Raw genomic sequence first — 19,956 nt, 5'->3', positions numbered from 1 at the left:
AAAGGTCACCAGATGCTTCTTCCATAACATTTAGTGAATAATCAAGGGAACAGGATGGGAGTGGAGGCACAGGGATGGTGGGATATGGAAATGCTTGAAGACCTCAGGGATCAATAAACCTGTTTCAGAGCAAGGACTGCAAGATGCTATTTAGATGACTGTCACTTTATGGAGAGGTTTACATTCTGTCTGTGCTACCTGTTAACCTACACTGATGCTAGCACAGAGTTTAGTGCACATCCTCCTCTCTCTGTGCCCATCCAGTCCTTCTTCATAATTTCCTTCAGATTCAGACAGGATGGGCACATCCCATGTGCCAGAGCCTGTCCTGCCAGGGGGCTGCCTGTCTGCTCCCTCTGGGAAGGTGTTGGTGAGACCGACAGTGCAACATGGGTGAAAAACTAAACGAGACTCAGGCTTTACGACACGGAAATAATTTATTTCCAGGTCCTAGAAAGACCCTGAAAAATAACAAGGGGGAGGAAATCAACTTTCTAATTTTATCTGGGTAGAGAAAGAAAACCAAAGTGACCATCACACCTTGTGGCGGCTGCCAGTTCCACCTGCCATGTGTGGGGCAGACAGAGCAGGCAGCACCGCACTCCTCCTGCGGCTACATGTGGGAAAGAAATTAAACTGCAAGCGTGCGTGCATGCGTGTTGGGGAGGACTGGCTGGCAGGGGAGGTGAGGAGGGTGAGGGGTTCTAAACATGTACCCTGTCAGACCCCATCTCCTATAGACAGAGCCCTGCTATTGCACAACATTTCTGCTAGAGGAAGGGCCAGCTCTGGAGGGGCTTGGGCATGGCTCCTCAGCCCAGAGGGAAAACACGAACAGGTTCCTGAGGAAAAAGAGGGCTTTCTCCATTCTCCTGCTCCAGGGCATCCCCCCCTGGGGCAGTGTGGCCTGAAGCCAGCCCTCGTGGGGCAGTGCAAAGCAGCCTCCTGGCCCCACAGCCTCCCCAGCACCATCACAGTGAACCAGCATCTCGCTGGTACCTTCTGCCTCCTTTGGGGGGACTGGGAGACCCTGAGAAGTGAGCGGCTCCTGGCCCAGCAAGAAAACTGAGCTGTGGCTCCCACATAGGCTGACTTGGTGGCTGTGGGCAAGAGCAGTGACAAAAACATGTCCTGCCCCTCTCCGCTGTCAGGTCTCACTCTGCAGTCAAAGGACCAACACCAGCCGCCGGGAAGCAAAACAGTGAAAAATGAACACGGGTCTACATTTACAGTGAAACCAACAAGGAGAGAAAACAGTCTGTGGATAAACTAAAAGGACAAACCCAGTGACAAGCCCAGGATGTGCCAGGCCTTGGGAGACCTTATCAGTTAGTTACCTATTATTTATATATATTTTTTTTCCCCAGTGTGAACAGATAAGGAGTTGCACTCCCCAACACTGCCCAAACATGCTGATCAGGGAAGGCGCGTGGCACAGAGCTTGTTCCTCCAGCATGACCTCCAGCCCTGGAAGAAACGGCACATCCTGCCAGCCTCCTCCTGACCTTCCTCCTGAAACCAGACATTTCATGCAAATGCAGCCCTGCTGCAGGAGCTCATGCTGGTTTCTTGCAGGGCACTGTGCCAGGGTAGGGACACTCCAGGTACCCTGAGGTGTCACAGACCTGTGGCCCAGACTGCAGCAACCAGCTCAGCCACACAGCAGTACCAGCAGGATCTGGCCTTAGGAACATGTTCTGAGGACAGCTCTTCTGTGTCCAGTGGTGACTGCTTTGCTGTCACAGCTGGGAATAAGCAGGACTTATCCCTCTAAACCAGAGGGCTGGGGTTCTCTCACACCCTACAGCATGGTGTCCCAGCTGGGACATGGCTCTCCCCTACACTGCAGGCCAGGGTTACCTGAGGTCCTCTTGGGTGAGGCCCCACAAAGCCAGGTCCAGCCTGCCCCAAGGGGCTGGCAGAGCCCACCCAGAACCCCCCCACCCCCCATTGCACTGCCCTGCACCAGGGCTGCTTTATGCCTCGTTACACAGCAGAGGACACAGTGCTGTGCCTCAGCAGCACATCCATCACAGCGGCCATGGGGCACATCAGGACCTCACAGATGTTATCTGCTGTGCAGGAAGGGAGAGAGCTGCTTTAGATCACAGACATCTTTGATAACCACAGGGTCTAAGAACTGAGAGGCAAAGCAGCAGCAGCTCAGCAGCAAAGTGTGTTTTGCACTGAACTCTAGTGCAGTGCTCGCTCCATGCAGGATGTGACCTTGGAGCCCATATCCATCACGCCCATCCCCCAGCACAAGCTCCTTCCAATACTGTGCCAGCAGTCAGGCGATGCCGAGGAACCCACGCACAGAGAGAAGGGCTCCAAAAAGCAAACAAACATACAGAGGAAAAAGCCAAACAGAAGTTAAAAGCTAGTTTCCCTCTGCAAGGAAAGCTCTTAGAGAAACCAAAGCACTTCAAATGTTCTGACTCAAGTGACAAAAACAATTTAGACAACAAAAGGCTCCCGGTTTGCTCTTCCTCTCCTGAACTGGGCTCACTGCACAGATCTATTTAAATGATAATTTCTGGGGGAGAACTCCCCCTCCAAACTCTCTTGAATTAGATTTTCTCTTTCTTAAATTAATGTGTAGTGCTTTAATGGAGATTGGTATTAAGGAGATGACTACTGCTACAGCAGCTCCTTTGGGCACTCCAGCCTTATCATGTGGGTGCAGAGGCACCCAACAGGAGGAAGCCGACAAGGAGCACGTTGCTGGTGCTCCCCAGCCCCTCATTGGCAGCCCCTCTCTGGCAGCTGACAAGCCTGGCCAGAGGCACACGCTGTCCTTCCATGGCACCGTGGGGCACAGAGCCCTGGTGCAGGAGGTGCCGGGAGTCTGGCAGGGGTTGGTGGGACAGCTAGGATCCCTCACTGTCTTCCTCACCCCGGCGCCCAGCATAGAGTGCTGCCAGCTGTCGGAAACGCGGCCCCCAGCCCCCCAGAAAGGAGAAGTCCTGCTCCGAGCTGCTGGACCAGGTGTTGATGGAGCTCAGGGAGGGCACAGGGGAGTCTGAGCCCTCGAAGGCGTAGGTCTGGAATGAGTCATAGGGTGGCACGGAGAGGTCTTCATCTGCCAGCTCCACCTTCTTGCAGATGTAGTCTCTGAACATGGAGAAGTCCAGGTCTGGGCTCTGCACCCACTGTGGGAGTGTGTGGAGCTTGGAGGCTGGGTTAATACTCAGGCCCCCCTCTCCCAGCCCCCCGCCTCCATCACCACCCTTGATCTCACTGAAGTCGTAGAGGCTGCGCAGGGCTGACATATCATAGGCCTCTGTGTCCTGCTCACCTCCCCCCTCATCATTGTACTTGATGACATTGTCTCTCATGTCCTCGTCATCCTCGGATGTCAGGTGGCTTTTGTGATGTCGCTTCAGTGTGAGGATCAGAAGGACCAGCACTAGGAAAGGAAGAAACGGTCAGACTGGGTGTGGGCTCGTGCAAGCTGGGCTCCTGTGTGAGCAGGCACAGAGGCAGAGCACCCTCCAGCATGGGGACCCCTAAGGCCAAGCCCACCAGTATGCCAGTCCACTCCATCAACCAGGGTCACCAAGAAGCAGCTGTGCCCTGTCACTGTCTGGAGAGGCTTGCCTGGGCTCTGGTGCAGACCAAAACTTTCGTTTCCCATGCAGCATGACTGCTGAGACAGGAGGGACAGGTAGATAGATGTATGGCTGGACAGACAAACAGGTGGATTCTGAAGATGAGCTGGAGAAGGGGGCACATGAATCTCAACAGCAGCCAAATGTTGGGAAGGTGAATGTGGAGCAGATGGCACAGAGCCTGAGCAATGAGCTGCAAATGTGTCATGGATCATCATCTATTCATCCCATCACCTTTAAAGCACCAATGTGCACTTTATTCATCTGGGCAATTAAGCAGAAATTTGTTTGCACTGCACTGGAAAATTAAACCAGTGTAAAGTGCACCCTGTGGGAAAGGGTTTTCTAAACGGGGGCATAGCTGGAGGCCAGGAGCAGAGCACTGAACCCACATGCTGGCTTTTGCAGATGTATGACCTGCCCTGAGGAGCCAGCACTGATGTCAGAGGGCTTTCAGCTACAGTGTCCATCAGCTACTGCCCCATGATAAACCTGAGGGCTCCACAACACCCCTTTCATAGCCCCTTCCTGGGTGCACACAAGCTCACATCTCCCCTGCACCTTCACACTGTGCCATGGTGGCCCAGCACAGGCTCATGCCATCATGTCACTGTCTGCCAGCAGCATTCCCACTTGCTGCAGCTGCCAGACAAGGGGCAGAGGGCCCTGCACTGTGCCCACAGCATCACCTGTGCTCTTCTGTGTCATGCTGGATAGAGGGGAGATGGGACAGGATAGGAGGAGGCCAGCAGAGACAGGTGGGCACTCACCGACCAGGATGAGGACGCAGACCAGCAGAGCGATGAGCGCACCAGGGCTCAGCGTGGCTGTCACAACATAGGCTGTGCTGTTGCAGGACTGGATGGCCCCAGTGCTGTCACAGCCACAGACGCGGATGGTCAGAGTCCCCGTGCTGCTGAGGGCTGGGGGGCCACTGTCCACCACCAAGATGGGAAGCAGGTACACGTCCTGCTCCTGGCGATTGAAGCCCATTCTTTGTGTGTGCACTGCAGCCGTGTTGTCTGTAGGGAACAAGGAAACCCACAGTAAAGTCAGTCCCCTGGCACAGCCAGCAGGACTCAAGATGAGCACTCAGGTGCAGGCAGGCTGCTACCACTCACACAGCAGCTGCTCATGTGCCAGCTCCAGCGATCACCCAAAGAAGGGATGGGGCCTCCCTCCTCTCCACCACAAGGGAGCAGGGAGCAAGCTTGTGGCTCAGCTGCATTGCAGACCCTCAGCAGCCCATGGTTTTTGGTTTGGAGGTGCTCCACTCCAGCACATGCCCCTTCCTTCACCAGACACCTCAGTCAGCATGCACAGGGTATGGCAAACCTAACACAGAAGCAAGAGCACAACGGTGTCTGAGCTGCACTGACAAACAATGCAGTCAACAGCCACTGGTGAAGTGTCTTGCCCCAGCTGGAGGGCCAAGTACCCCAGCATCCTTTGTAAGTTCCAAAGAGCAGGCAGAGTTCCTTTCAAGCCTCCTAGCTGTCTTCCTCTACATCTGCTCAAATCCTATTTTATCTGCTCAGACAGTACAGCACAACCCACTGTGACCCCACTGGCCACTCCATGGGTCCCTCCAGCACTGTGCACCAGAGATGCACCCAAGCAGCAGCTGCACACAGGTGACACAGAGCAGGGTGGGTAGCAACAGTGACTGAAAATCAGCTTGGCTCTGCTTATGCATGCTACTCATTGCCTGCCAGCAGCTGAGAAGGGCAGGAATGGATTGAATAGTAGCTGAACAATTGTGGTCAGATGTCAGAAGTTGCTGCTGACTGTCTGCAGTCTTTATCTACTTAAACATAGATTGGCCTGCTCACAGCAAGGTGCTGCTGTCTACGCACTCTCTGCTCATTGCACCTGATTTATGCTGGACTGGCCCCTTTCTGTATCAATCAGCTCTTCGATTGGAAAAGACATTTAGTCTAATTCTGGCTCTTGGGCTGCCTGCCACCATGGAAATTGCCATATGGATCGGGTGCTGCTTGGGAGCACACAGGGCATGGTGGGGACAGGAGACAAGCCAAGCACAGCCCAGAGGGGCAGGCACACACTGAGTTGCAGGACAGAGTTGCACTGGCCCAGTGGGATGTGGGGCAGATCCTGGCACCACCAAGCCAGGCAAGTAACCAGCCTAAGCTCGTGGTCTTTTTTTTTGACCACAGAAGTAAAGACAATTTTGCCCAGACCTGGGAAAATGTATCCTAGAAAATGCATCCAAAGCAACCTCCTACAAAACAATTTATTTTCTCTTGGTACAGTTGTTTCTCTATATGCAGCTGACTCAAGGCAGCTGCTTCAGGATGTGTGCCCTGGCATAGACTTGTTTGTATCAGCACAGCCATAGTCATGGCAAAGAAAAGCCAGGCAGGCCTGGCCCTGCAGCCTCTCCTGTCTCTTCCTCTGTAGAAGCTTTCTCCTAAGTCCATTTTTGGGGTCACGTGGTTGAGAAGCAGTGTTTCCAAGGAGCTGATACTGAAATTTGAACAGATGCTTTCCTGCACAGATGAGGCTAGATCTCCATGTCTCTGTGTTTTTGCACAGTCCACATGTGGTTGCACCTTGTGCTATGGTCACAACATGCTAAATGTTGTGCCATATGTTCGCTGAGGCCCCAAGCCAAACCAGTTATTATCACTGCCCTTTTGCTACACAAACTGAGATATCCTCCACAAGTTTCCTGCACCACCCTCTCCCTTGTCACACTATGCTGTTATGCCACTCCATGTTGCATCAACTTGTGCCACAGACAGGAGATGGCACCTTTGCCAGCTTGAGGAGCAGGCCACCAGACAAAGCAGAAACCAGCATGGGCTGAGTGAGCAGGAACTAGGCAATGTTGCTGAAAGAGGAAAGTTTAGGAACACAATATACTCTGGTGGTACTGTAACATCAGTAGGAATAAGCCAACATTTAGATCTCTCAGACTCCTTTTCCAAAGAGGCTCTTAGCAACTTCAAGGAGAGAACTGATAAATCCTTCTCATAACTCCATCTTGCAGAGCACTAGGAGAGCAGAAGGGAGCAAGCTACCGCTCATTGCATTTTGATATCCCTGCCCCAGACTCCTGGGGCCACATGAACATCCGCCTTCCTCTTCTCCAGCTGCTGTTCTGCAGCTCTGGTGCCCAGGTACACCAGCTCAAGGGAGGTGCCATGGCTCCTGGCTGGGCCTGTGGCCACATTGCCCCAAAGGGCTCCCCAGAAAGAGCAGACCCCCCCTTACAGCCCCAGGTGGGTGCAGGTGGTGGGAGAAGAATCTGATCTTTCCCTTTTGTCTCTTCCTTCTCCCAGATCCTCTGGGTGCCAGGCCACAGTACCACTGCTGCTCATTTACCTTTCACTCAGCCCCCGCGGGGATCTGATGCTCTTTTCCTCCCTTCATCAGATAAGCATCTTTGCTGCTCATACTGAGAATGACATCCGTGCAGGGCTGGAGGAGGCTTCCTCTGTCCCGAGGCAATCCTCAAATCCTAACATTTTGCTTTTGATTGTTATGATTTTCAGATCTTCTATTACCCATTACATGCTCCTAATGAGACCTGCAGAGAGTTCAGACATCTGCTTGCCTAGCCCTTGAGCTCTGGAGTCAGTAGCTCCATGTGTCACTCCATATTATCTAGCACCCCTTCCAGGTTGCTGGGCTTGGATGCTTTCTACCATCCCTTCCAACAAAATTAGTGTTTCTCAGAGAACATGATTTCAGGCTTTAATTACCTTTGATTCTTCTGTAATAATTTTTTTTCAGGCCAGAAAGACCCAGCAAAAGGTGAGTTACGAGGCAAAGGATAGTGAATGCCTTTGGAATGGCACCAAGTGGACATGGGTGAGGTCAGCTTTTCCAATTCTGTGTCTTTGTTTAGGCACTTCACTTTCTGGGCATCTTCATTCTGGGTCAAGGCCATTGTTACCACACACGACATTTATTCCTTGTCTGATGAATTAAAAAGTGCTTGAGCACTGCCTTGGACAGAGCAAAAGCAAGGAGAGATAGCTAAAAGCCCAGTTCCTGCAAACCACCTGTAATTCAGCTACCGCAAGATCTCCTGCAGGGTCAGCTTTTGCTCTCGTATCCCTGACCTGCAGCATCCAAGCCAAGGCGGCTTTTTGCTGGATGCTCTTGCCCCACCTGATGAACTGCCATGGGGAACATGTCTGAGGAGATGCTGGTCCCTGTTGCACTGAGGACAAGTCACCCTCCTGAGATGCCTTTCTGCTACCTTGCAGGAGCTGAGGGAAGTAGGTGCAAAGCAAAAGAGAAGAGGGATTTAAGCAAAAGCTTAGTGAATCCATCTGTGCTGACATCCATCAGTGTCACTCCTTGGCTGCAAAAGCAGTATTTATAAATCACGTTTCAAAACTGGCTACAAATTTGTACAAAGAAACAGATGGGCTGGTGGCAGTAGTTTGTCACCACTGATATTTATATGGAGAAGCAGAGACAAGTGCAAGAGTGGTGAACACACGAGAGAGGGGTAAAGAGGGAGACAAAGGCAGATGCAGCAAGGGAGCCCATGGGAGCAGAAGGTGAAGGTGAGCATACCCAAGGTGCTCAGTGGACTGGAGAAAAGGAGGGAGCAATCACAGAGAGGGAGATGACACTAAAATACACACATTTGAAATGAGGGGTGCCTCCATCTGCACAGGCAGCCACCTCCTCTTGCTGTGGAAGACAGCGTCACTCAGCAATTGGGAGAGTCTCCAAACATCCTGGGAATAACCCTGCAGCAACAGCATTTGTTTTCCCAAGAACAGAAGGTGGGAGGTGATGCCAGCTTTTACTCATTTTTTGCAGTGTTGCAAACATGCAAAGTTTGTGGGATCATTTAGCACAGAGGATTACCCTGTGCAACGAGAGCCTCATCTCACTCAAGAGAGCAGCAGCTCTGGAAGCAACAGTGGCGTGTGTGAGCCGGTGTCCTGCATCCTCCTGCACCAGGAGGCTGCTGGGGAACTGCAGCTGCACAGGAGCAATCCCCAGCCATCACTGGGCAGAGCAGCATGCCCTGAGCTCCAGCCCTCCCTGAGCTCAGGGCCCATGGCTCTGGGATCCAACCCATCCACCACCAACACCCTGGCTGAGGGTAGGGAGAGTGGCCCCGACACCCCAGAGCTTTGGGAAGGGCCTGGGTGGGGCTGGACACTGTGGCGTAACTCAGCTCGCTCCAGCACATTTTCATGAGGTCCCTCAAAGAAAGTGCAGGAAGTTAATCACTGGGTGTGGGGCAAAATCTTTCAGAGGATTAAAGCTTTCTTACATGATAAGAAAGGTCTTGTGAACAACTGCCCTCTGAGTGCAGGGGGAGGGACTCGGGTCAGGGGCAGCTGTACATTTTAGGACACAAAGCAGTATCAGTCCTTCTACAATTATGTCAGAAGCTCTTGTCTGCGGGTTCCATTTTGACTACCCCTAATAATGCTCAACCAAACTAAGCAAGCACGTTCTTATATCAGCAGAAGGTTCCTCTGACAAGCTCAGAACCAACTAAATGAGGCTTTTTACAGATGAAGTTGCAAAAACAGAGAAAAAAAAAAAGCAACCCAAAACAAAGAAGTGGTTCAATGTGATCTGCTGGCTTCCATCTGCCTGGCCCCTTTGACAAGTGCATATCTGGCTGGAGAAGATCTTAGCATCTGCGAGGGTCCTTGCTGTACTTACTGCTGCTATCAGCACCTAAAATCACCAAACACTGAGGGACTGCCCACCCATGCTCTAGGATTTACCTTGGAGAGGGATAAATGACAATGCTCAAAGCATGAGCACATGCTCATCTATAAATCCATGCCATCCCCTTGCCTGCAGGCATGTTGGAGATTTTGCATCAAGTAAGGGACCAAGAGCCCGGAAAACACCAGACTGCACAAGAGGAGCTTTGGACTCTCCAGATCCTCCTTGAGGAAATCCAAACTGCTGAATGACCAGTCCCACCATTTCAAGTTGGCAAGCTACGAGCTATTGTAGCCCACAGCCCCATCTCCCTCCCCACATCCAGCTGTGCTGCTCAGCCTGGAGGTGGCAGTACTTGGAAGGCTGCAGCAGGGCTTACCCTTAATATCCAGCAGAGAAAAATGGCGGTTGTTGGTGGCTTCAGGTGCCAGTGTGAAGTAGAAGCGATGGCCGCTCTGAGGCTCATCACGGTCCACTACACTTATTGTCTGGATCAGCTGCAGGTAAAAAGCAGAGGTGAAAATCAGTGTTGCCTCTGCAGCTCCTTCCACAGGTCCTGCTCGCTGGGCCCTGCAGAGCATCAGAGGGTTCTGCCAACATCAAAGGACAAGCCTTTGTCCCTGCAGACAGGCTCAGCTGTACGACACCAGCAAAGCAGCTCCTGGTGTGACAGCAGCTGTAAGGGAAGCTGCTGGGGCAGAGGGACAGGATGGGCACCGCCTAGAGTGCTGCTGGCAGATGAGACTGCTGCAGGCGCTGGTGGAGACCCAGGAGAGGGGCTGGGGGACACCCGGTACCTGGCCTGGCTTGGCATCCTCACACACTGCAGCTTCATAGGGGGTGGCGAGCTCAGGTGGGTTGTCATTCACATCCAGGATCCGGATACGGAGAGAGGCTCTGGATACCTGTGAGTGATTATCTGAAACAAGAAAAAGAAACGGCACTTCAGCAGGAAGTTCCATCTGCTCCTGGCAGGGACCAAACCCTCCTGCGGTCTGTCCACCCAGAGGCTGTGGTGGCCACGCAGCTGCTGCCAGCACAGAGGGTCACACAGCACTGCAGCTCTGCCCACTCATGGCACACCCCAGCACTGTGGGATGGAGGTACCACAAAAGCATCGCTCAGCCTCACCACACCTCTTGCGGTAAAGAAACCCAGCCACTGGGCTGCCTACAAAGGACTCCTCAAACACTGCTGTTAGCCTGTTCTACCCCTGGGAAAGCTGAGCAGCCCTGGACAAGTCCCCACGACAAGGGTCAGTCACCACTGATGAGCTGCAGCCAGAAGGCACAAAGAGAGGGGGACAAGCAAATTCAAACACTAGAACATCACACCTGGACTTGAATCTTGACATTTACACCCCAGAGGCTACCATAAACAGCTGAGAGAAGAATAAGTAGAGCCAGGACATGAAACAGCTAGCACCAACTGAGAGCACAAGGCAGTAATGAAACTTTCCACAATCACCTCTACCACCCTGGGGGATCCGGGGCTGAGTGGTCCCAGACAAGGCAGGAGGCTGAGCCCTAGGCCTTGCACACTGATGCTAGACTTTGCATAACCATCAGCAGCTTTAACATAAACTCAGCATCACCTGCCAGTTGCCACAGTAGAGCCAGGCAGTGAGAGGGAAGTAGCCCTGAGCCTGGCACAGGCAGTGGTGCTGGGGGCTCACAGCCCACTGCCCTCCCTCAGGACACACAGAGTGGGACTTAGAGCTGCACTCACTGCAGTGCTGCTCCACCCCACGGCACACACTGCAAAGGTACACTGAGTGCTTGCTGTAGGATTATAAATCACTCTGGAGGGCCTAATGTTTTCTGAAGCACCTCACGTGCTTCCAGAAATGAGAACTCCCTCATACTCCATCTCCTTTGTTTTACCCAGAGGCTGACAGACCCAATGCTTCTCTCCTCGCTTGAGCAGGAGCCCTGCTGCCTGTTTGTCTATAAAATTAATGCTGGCCCCCGCAGATCAGATGGAGGAGGACCCAAGGGAGAGAAGATTTAGCGCTGCTCCATAATTAGCCAGGAACCTAAGCCCCCTCCCCAGAGGTGCCTTCACCCTGCTCTCACATTATCACTCCCTCTTACCCAGACCAGCTGCTCTGGTGATTAGACGGTTGTTTTCGGGGGAGGGAGGCAGAAGTCGTGACTAAAAGCCTAGAACGATGTGTTATTTTAAAAGGTATGTTGCTGCAGTGAAATAAACTGCAGTTGCTTTCAGGAAGAAAGAAAGGGGGAGGCAGCAGGGCAGGAAGCCAGAGGAAGGGGGGATGCCTGATGCCCACTGGGGCCACAAACAAACAGGAGGAAAAAGGTTTCAATTCCTGCAAGGAAGAGGATGACAGCATCCCATCAACCCCTCCTCAGCCTGCAGGATGATGGAGAACTCTCCCCGCTGCTTAGCACTGAAGCAAGCTGGCACTGCTCTGGAGGAACTGCCAAGAGAAAGATGAAGAAAGACAGAAAGAGAGGGGAGGAAGAAGAGCCAGGGAGCCAACCCTTTCCCCTTCCTGACTGCAACCTGAAGGAGCAGTTCCTCCCTGTTGCCCTGTGATGCCCAGACCTGCTGCAAGCAGGAACTGGTCCCAGTGCCACCAGACACTTCCCAGGACCTTCAGGCATGGCACATGCGGTTGGAGGCTCTGCAGGGCCAGAGCCTGAGCACTTCAGCTTCCCTTCAAGAGCACCCCTCACAGCCTACCATGAGGCATGTGACCAGCACATTTAGAACTGGGCACAGCCACTAGCCTGTCCTCTTCCACAGCATCAGCAAGCAGCTGCCAGGAGTGTTTTATTCTATGCACGTGAGTGGGGTCATCCATGTGCCACAGCACAATGCCGAGGACCTGTGCTGATCCCTCTGCCAGAGCCGTAACTAACATCCTACTCCCCTGAGCACAGCTCAAAGCACAGTTGTCCTTTCTAAATCCACCCTGTCATAAAAAAGCTCTCCTTCTGCCCCTTCCAAAATTGCTGAAGCCAGATGCTCACGCTTACTCCTTGCTCAGTGACAGGGTGAAGATTTGACGTCTCTAGGAACATCAAGGTTAGAAACGCAACCATTGCATCGTTGTCTGCTCTTCAAGCAAGGAACACGTCAGTTTCTTTTCACTTTAGCCATACTATGATTGTTTGAAGGTTCCTCAAATGCCTTCTTTATCAACTCCCCTCTTTCTTTGAGCCAGTACCTGGATTTATGGGTGTAAAATATGAAAAATGGTTGGATGTATTTGGAAAACAACAAAAAAAAAACAAACTCCAAACCACCTCTGAGATACATTTTCTGTAACTTATGTGTCATAAACTGAATTTATGATGGTCGTGTGAATAAGATAGTTGGAGTCCATTTGTGATGAAAGGCACAATGCACCAAAGTAATGCAGACTTCACATCTGTGAGGCCAGGAGCTCTGACCTGCACTTCCTCTGAATGCTCAGAGATTCATGCACGTGCCCCTACATATGCTCCAGTGCACAGAACTAAATACTCCGCAGGCATGAACCACTGCCAGGAAGAACAGCAGACAGGGTAGATGTGAGACACACAGAAAAGTGCCATTGCAGGGCAAGCACCTGGCCAGAGGACAGGACAGAGGGTTGCACATGCCAGGCTGAGTGTGACTGGAGAGGAAAAAAGGCACCTTCCATTGCAGCGTCTCTCCTTGGTATTCCAGCTCAGCTGACTAACATGCAGATTAGTTTAATTATTTCTTCTTCTAAAATAAATTATATTTTGCAGTAGCTGCAATATGTTGTGTCAGGCAAAATTACATTCAATATTTTTAAACTAATTGATGTCAGCCTTGAGAAAACCTGATTGACAGCAGCAAGGAAACTAGGCTGCTACCTAAATGCTTTCCTAAATTAAAATTAAACATGCCAGTTTTCTGCATTTCCTTCAGGAACTGGAATGCTATTAATCTGAAAAGAAAGAGGAAAGAGACATGGAAAATGCGTAGAACGAGAGGGAGACGCTGGAAACACAGCAGTGTAGCACAGGAGCTCCAGGCAGAAGCCTGTTGCCTTTGCCAACACAGACTGAATTCTACTGGAGATGCTGGAGCCTGCAGAGGGTGGGGGACAGAGTTCTGCCCCTCCCCTGCACACTGCAGCATCTGCATTTTCCTCCATGATACAAACTGTGCAGCTCCAGACAAGCAGCAAGTGCAGCCCAGACACCAAAAGGCCAAATTGGTCCAAATACTGAATTCAACATTTCCATATTAGTAGGGAAGCCAGAAGAGGCAGGGGTGGAATTCATTCCTTGCTATCTCAGCAAACTGGGAGAACAAAATGCAGATTAGAAGACAGGGATGGGCCATTCTGCTTTCCAGCACTCTCGCCACGGCTGTGAAGCACAGGGTGGGTTTGAAGATGTCAGCACAGCTGCCTGGCTGCAAAACCAAGCACTGATGGCAAGGACAAAGCAGGGCCATGCCAGGAGTACAGCCTGCCAGGCACAGGCAGCTACATCAGAGGATGGAGCTGAAAACGTGGCTCCCAGCTGAGGGGAAGCAAAGTGGAAGCAGCAGTTAAGCCAAGAAACATATAAATGGCTCTCACCTCTCCCGAGTCCTGCCCGAACTCAGCAGCTTGAGAGTCATTAAATCGCATCCAAACACAATGCTCTGATTAAAGCCAGTCTCCAGCAGGAAGATTTATCATCTCAATTACCAGCAGTGGACACAGCAGTCAAGGCCTCATCATTTTACATGAGCAAAGAGGAAAACAGGAAGAGAATCACTAATATTAGCCCAAAGAAGGTAAACAGCTTGTGAGTGAGATGAAGATTTATCTCTGGAACCACTTGGCCTGGTCCCAGGCCAGATTTGCTGAACAGTCCCCATGCTTCCTGCTGGTTGCCACACAGCAAGGCCAAATATTCTGCCAGTCACCTGGGGAGTGCCTGTTCTGAAGGGGTGAGCTGCCCCCCTCTCCTTCCACCAGCAGCACAGCAGCTCAAGGGCCCAACCAGGAACCTTCTGCAGCTTCTCAGATGCAAACCCACTCCCTATGGGATCCGCAGGTGGGGCACACACCCCTGCTGCAGCTGGACAAAGTCCCTGATGGGGCTTTCAAAGGTGGGGGGACAGCTTAAGGAGGCTGCAGGGAGGTGTCACCTTGATGCAGCGTGCTGCATGCCTGTGGGGAAAGATGGGAGCCAAGTGGGGACTGAGCAGGGATGGTGGGAACTGAGCAGGGACAGGATAGTGGGGACCAGGAGGGGACAACTGCCCACCAGCCCCAAGGAGCTGGTGGGTGCCAGAGATGAGCCTGGGCAACAGGATGACATGCAGGCTCTCTCCATTCTTCAAAGTTTACATCTCACTGAGGAAAGAAAAATGGTATTTTACCACTTGCCTCTGCTGGAGCTGATAACACTGTGCCCAGGCATGCAGCAGACCCCGCAGCAGCACAGAGGGGACAGCCACCCCGCTGGCCACGTGCCAGGACTGGCTGCACCAGACACACTGGTGTGGAGGCTCCCAGCCATCCCGTGCCCTGTGCCCTGCCTGATCCTGCACAGCCCGACAGCTGCTGCACAGCCCTGCTTCAAAACCCCTCCATCACTCAGAAGGCTCTACCTTTACAACTGCCCTTTCCACCAGAGGATTCAGGCATAAATTGTACTTTAAATTCAATATCAGTCATTAATATTTCATTATTACAAAACGTTAAGGATAATGTCACTGGGAGGAAAGTCTGGGCAGTTAAAACGGATGAGTCAGAGCTCACCACAGGAGAAGTCAGAGCACTGAAGACTCTCCCTGGCTTTTGAAGCGATGCAGCCTGACAGCCTTCCCTGCCGGAGGGGAGCCACAGCATTTACTGACTTGTTCTGAAATCCTAGCCACTGTGTGTAAATATTGTCCTTCTGATTCTTGTCACCTTATGTTTCCTCTGGATGGTAAGTTGTGCTGCAAACCCACCATCCCTCCTCCCCAGCCAGCACTGGCAAAGCCTCCCCGCAGAGCCTCCGGACACACCACAGCCACACTCCCCCCAGTACACTCACTGGGCAGTGCCAGCTCACCTGCTCCTTGCTGCAGGACACCAGGCAGGGCTGACAGCAACACCACACCTTGAGCATCCCAGCCCTGCCAATGTGGATGGCTGTCACAACAGCAGGAACCAACCTCTGGGTCCCAAGTCAGGCCCCAGCATGGATCCCTGAATGTGAATGGCATCTTCCTGCTCAAGAAGAAGCAGAGACACAAGGACCAGAACTCCTGAGGGGTCCCTGGGAGCAAAGCTCCTGTCCACAGGTCTTGGCATGTCTGCGGATGTTAGAAGGTGCTTTGCAGCCAAAGCAGATCTCTCGTACCAACTGCTTTGGGGTGGCAGAGCACAGCAGGTCCCAGGTCACTGCAGTTACTTGCACATCCAAACTGTGGAAAACTTTGAAGGATGTGACAATGCCTTTTTGCTTCCCAGCATGGTGCCTGTGACTGAAACCCCTTCTCCATTTTCAGGCTCAGAAAAAGGAGGAACATCAAGCCCTCCCTGTGGCCCCACCACACATGAGAAGATGCAGAGCCCACTTTAAAAACATGATGGAGGGCAGCAGGACACCCAGAAGCAGCTTCCTACCCATAGTGGAACACCTGCAGGGAAGCAAAGCTTGCACTTTGCTGCTATTATTTTCTTTTCATACCTCAAGAGGAGTTTATTCAGAGCTACTTTGAGCAGCAGATTTGTTCTTTTCTTTCTCAGCTGGAGAAGAAAAGACAAACTGAACTTCTGCTGGAAGTGTCCACGCCAGGCTCCACTACCCCCCATCACATGGAGGGAAAATAAACTAACAAAACCTGCAGAGCCACTAAGCTGTTCCCTCCCAGCTCCCCCAGATGGGTGTCTGTAGATCTGGCAGTTACTGTAAACACAGCCTAAAGGGTAGCACAGCCATAAAGGAAGGAAAACACTACACCAGGGCTCTCCTGGGAAGGTCAGAAAGGAGCTGCAGTGCTGGGACCTACCATCCACTCCTCGCTGTGCCTCACCAAGCCTGCAGCCATACCAAGGGCAGGCAGACCAAGGAGGAAGGGCACAGGAGGCATCCCGAGCCACAAACACAGCATTCAGGTACAGCCTGCAGATCCCAACCACCACCAGCACCCAGAAGAGGCGGTGGAGGCACCAGCAGCTTCTGTGCCATGGGGCTCCAGATGGGGTGTCTATACAATGGCTGAACTGGGGGGGTGCAGGATTGGTGAACAGACTCCCTCCAGCAGCCCCCAGAACCACTCAGGGAGTGAGCTGCACAGAGATGACTGGGAGAGATGGCGCATACGTAACACAAATTTGATTACTGTTCACCAAATATACTATCCGACCATGCTCCCTTATTAACGCTCAAGTCAGGAAGAGTATTTTTAGGTTGTCTAGGCAGATGTCAGCTGATTTTTTCCCCCCCCCCACTTCAGTGTTAATTAGCAGTTGCATCCTGGCCACCCCTGCAGTGAATGCACCCATATTTCCACTTCTGCCCCACAAAACACGCCTCCATCTTACCTTCTTCCATGGCCAGGACAGTGATGTTGTGCCACCCTGCTGTTTCCCGGTCCAGGACCTTTCCTGTCACAATGGCACCTGTGCTGGCATCGATGTCAAAGATCCTCTCTGTATCTGTGCTGCGGTCGATGGCGTACCTGAGACCAAGCAAAAGGGGAAACTCTGAACAACTGGATGCGCCAAGCCCCCAGAGTACAGGGATCTAACTCCAAAGGCCCATTGTTTCCGCTTTTTCACTGCTACAGTACAGTACATGGAGGCCATAGTTCTACAAGGCTGCAAGCCCAGAGCCTTCAAATGAAAATGAAGTGCAGCTTTTGGTGCATAAAGTGGAATTAAGCACAGACTGTGACAAGGGAAAACTCAGTCTGATGAGAAAGAACCTTATGCTCAGGACAGACAGAGAGATACAGAAACTATGGATTGTATTCCACTCATGAGTCTGGAAAGTTCTGAGCTAAAGCTTCAGGAAACAAAGCAACCCAAACAGAAGGAGGGCACCACTGCTTGAGCAGCCCACCTGACCTCTTCCGAAAGGACAAGGAGCTCAGGAGGGACAGACACCCTAGGTCAGCCTGTGCCTTAGCTGTGACACCATGAGACCACACTATCAGTCCCAGTGGCATGTCCTGCATTTCTAGCCATTACACACGTTACACACAGAATAAAGCCAATTAACATTAAATCAGGGCACAATTAGTTGTGCACTCCTTTGAGGCAGGGGCTGGAAGGGAAGCCCAATCCAGCTGAGGCCCTCCAGCATAGCCTAAACACAAACACCACCACTGCAATCAGACACCCAGCAGGCCAGCAAATCGCAAACAATACAGCATGATGTTATTGTGTACAGGATCTTTCATACACACTGCATCCCAGAGTGCTTTACAGAATTAAATAATCCAAGACAGCAAAGAGTACAAAGGAAAAATTACTGAAAGAAGGACTGTGAATAAATTAAAGCTTTCAGTCACATGTCCAACAACAGAAGGAAGATAAATGTAGGGATAAAGCATGCTGGAAAACTGATGAGACAGTACTGAAAGGACAGGCTCTAGGCTAGAAGCACATTCTGGACAGTGGAGGTGTTCCATGTACTGCAGGGAGGCTTTCCCCAAGTGCGTGCATCTCTCTTGGCACAGTCCAGCTGTGGTCTGTGGGTACATCATCCCACTGGGTTGCAGCCAAGGAGCACCAGTTCACCACCTGTGTGCAAGGATGACCACTCTGCACAGGATACCCTCTATGCCTTTTTGTCCCATGCCCTGGGGATGAGAGTGCCTCCTGAGGGGAACCCATGCACACAGCCGGGCAGCTCTGTCTATGATGGAGGCATGTACAAAGGCATTTATACTGTGTAGTGTTACACAGTGCCAGATGATGATCCTTAGCTCTCTCCCTTTCAATCAGGGGGTTGAAAAATAGAAACAGTTGCACCTGCACACCCTAGCTTGTTCTGCACCTATGTGGCTGGCTTCCTCCCCCCTCCTTGCATTGCCTCCTGGCAATGGGGATCTGCCACACAGAGACAGGTACAAGCTGAGACATCTCTGAACCAACTGCCAGGGATTTCCCGGCCATCCGGCGTTTTCTGCCCCCACTCCCAGCTGGAAACAAAGCGAGACTGTGTTGGCACATTCTGCAGCCTCACATCTACTCTGTGCTCAATCACCACAAAGGGAAGGGAGAGGTTTGGCCATTCTGACTTGTACACGTCAGTCCAATGTAGTGCTGGAAGAAGGAATGGAAACCGGGGTGACAGCACCCAGTATCTTTCCAATAGCATAATTGATGCATTTGAATAACTGCATGCATTGTTCTCCCACATCACCTGACCTCAGATGCATCCTGTTCTTCCATTCTACTTTTGAATACAGTGTTCAAGATGGTACTTCACTCTCCATATGCCTTTCTTGCTCCTCAGGTAAGCACATGCCTTTTTTTGTTCACACTCATGTCACTGGTGCATTAAGAAAGATGTCTGCAGGAAACAGCTATGCAGAAAACTCAGTTAGTGATGGGGGACATCACCAAGCCTGGAAACATCCAATACTATTCGCCTGCATGGCCAGAGGGCTTGAGGCTGGTAGGGCAGCACTCTGCTTTATGCCACTGGTAACCTTTTCTTATGCTTCTAATTGTTTTGCTCTTAAGGTTCTACAATGCAATTTTCCAGTTGTATACTAAGGACTGACTGCCCATACTCTATGGCAGGGCACAGACTAAAGGAGAAATCTGATCCTTTTGTCACCACTGCAATAGAGAGCTGCCACCTTCTCAACACTGCATCAGGGGAAGAAGACAGCTCTGAGTGCTGTCTGCATTTGCCAGGAAAGCAGGGCTGAGCCTGCTTCTCCACACTGTGCTTTTGGAGGTAGCCATTCCAGGTGAGTCTGTAGCTCTCCATCTGTGCAAAGTGCTGTGGAGGCTCTGGAGCACAGGGTTGGCATGGAATTGGGAACTGAGAGGGCACACGGATGTCCATCCACCCCCCCAAAGCCACAGCCATGACCCACTCAGAGCTGTGGCTCATTCTGCTCTACATTGCACTACATAAGGACAGAGCTCCCCCTCCAGGGGGAGCAGCCAAACAAGCAGCTTTCTGCTATGCTCAGCTTACATCATTTTGTGCAATAAAATTTTTACCATCCAAAGGCTACACTGACCATCACAAGCCTCTCCACTTCTAGTAGTCCAGCTTCATATTGACCTGTCTCACTGGAGTCAGTTGCTACTTCTCACCTGGGAAGGGGCAGCAATTAATCTCTGGGCCCTCCAGATACTCGGAGGGTGGACATATGTTCATTCCTTCTAAAGCTGGCTGGTGCTCTGTATCTGGAACTGCAGTCCCTAGCTCTGATTGGGATGCAGCCCTTGTAATCCATTTTCCTCTCTTCCTGCAGGCACTGACTGCTGGCTTGAATGTTACAAGTGACTGTTTAATTTAGACAGCTTTCTTGGTGCTCATCTTTCTTGTGAATGCATTTCTCAAGCGGTTTGCTTCACTTCTCCCCCTGAATGCAACAAGGAGCACATTTTATGCCATGTGTTTTGTTAATAGGGAGCTTCTCAAACACTGTGTGAAAAGATTTTTATTGTGTTTGTTTTTCCATTCTCTCCTTTTTGTGTTGAAGCAGGTTGTAGTTCCTGCTG

General features: G+C 51.6%; 1 protein-coding gene across 3 annotated transcripts in view; it reads right to left on the bottom strand.

Moving 5' to 3' along the window:
* Positions 1 to 418: 418 nt before the first annotated feature.
* Positions 419 to 19,956, bottom strand: part of CDH22 (cadherin 22) — a 61,864-nt gene continuing 42,326 nt past the window's right edge. For 2 of the 3 annotated variants that reach the window (XM_071759736.1, XM_071759738.1), the window contains exons 8-12: positions 16,807 to 16,943; positions 10,088 to 10,209; positions 9,670 to 9,787; positions 4,382 to 4,633; positions 419 to 3,409 (exon numbers count right to left, since the gene is read on the bottom strand). In XM_071759736.1, the coding sequence (XP_071615837.1) occupies positions 2,871 to 3,409; positions 4,382 to 4,633; positions 9,670 to 9,787; positions 10,088 to 10,209; positions 16,807 to 16,943 (1,168 nt within the window). In that variant the 3' untranslated portion in view covers positions 419 to 2,870. The remainder of the gene's footprint in view (positions 3,410 to 4,381; positions 4,634 to 9,669; positions 9,788 to 10,087; positions 10,210 to 16,806; positions 16,944 to 19,956) is intronic. The other variant, XM_071759739.1, reaches the window with a different exon arrangement.

The sequence above is a fragment of the Heliangelus exortis genome, chromosome 16 (genome assembly GCF_036169615.1).
Source record: "Heliangelus exortis chromosome 16, bHelExo1.hap1, whole genome shotgun sequence".
Lineage (NCBI taxonomy): Eukaryota > Metazoa > Chordata > Aves > Apodiformes > Trochilidae > Heliangelus > Heliangelus exortis.
This window is presented reverse-complemented; position numbering and strand designations above follow the sequence as displayed.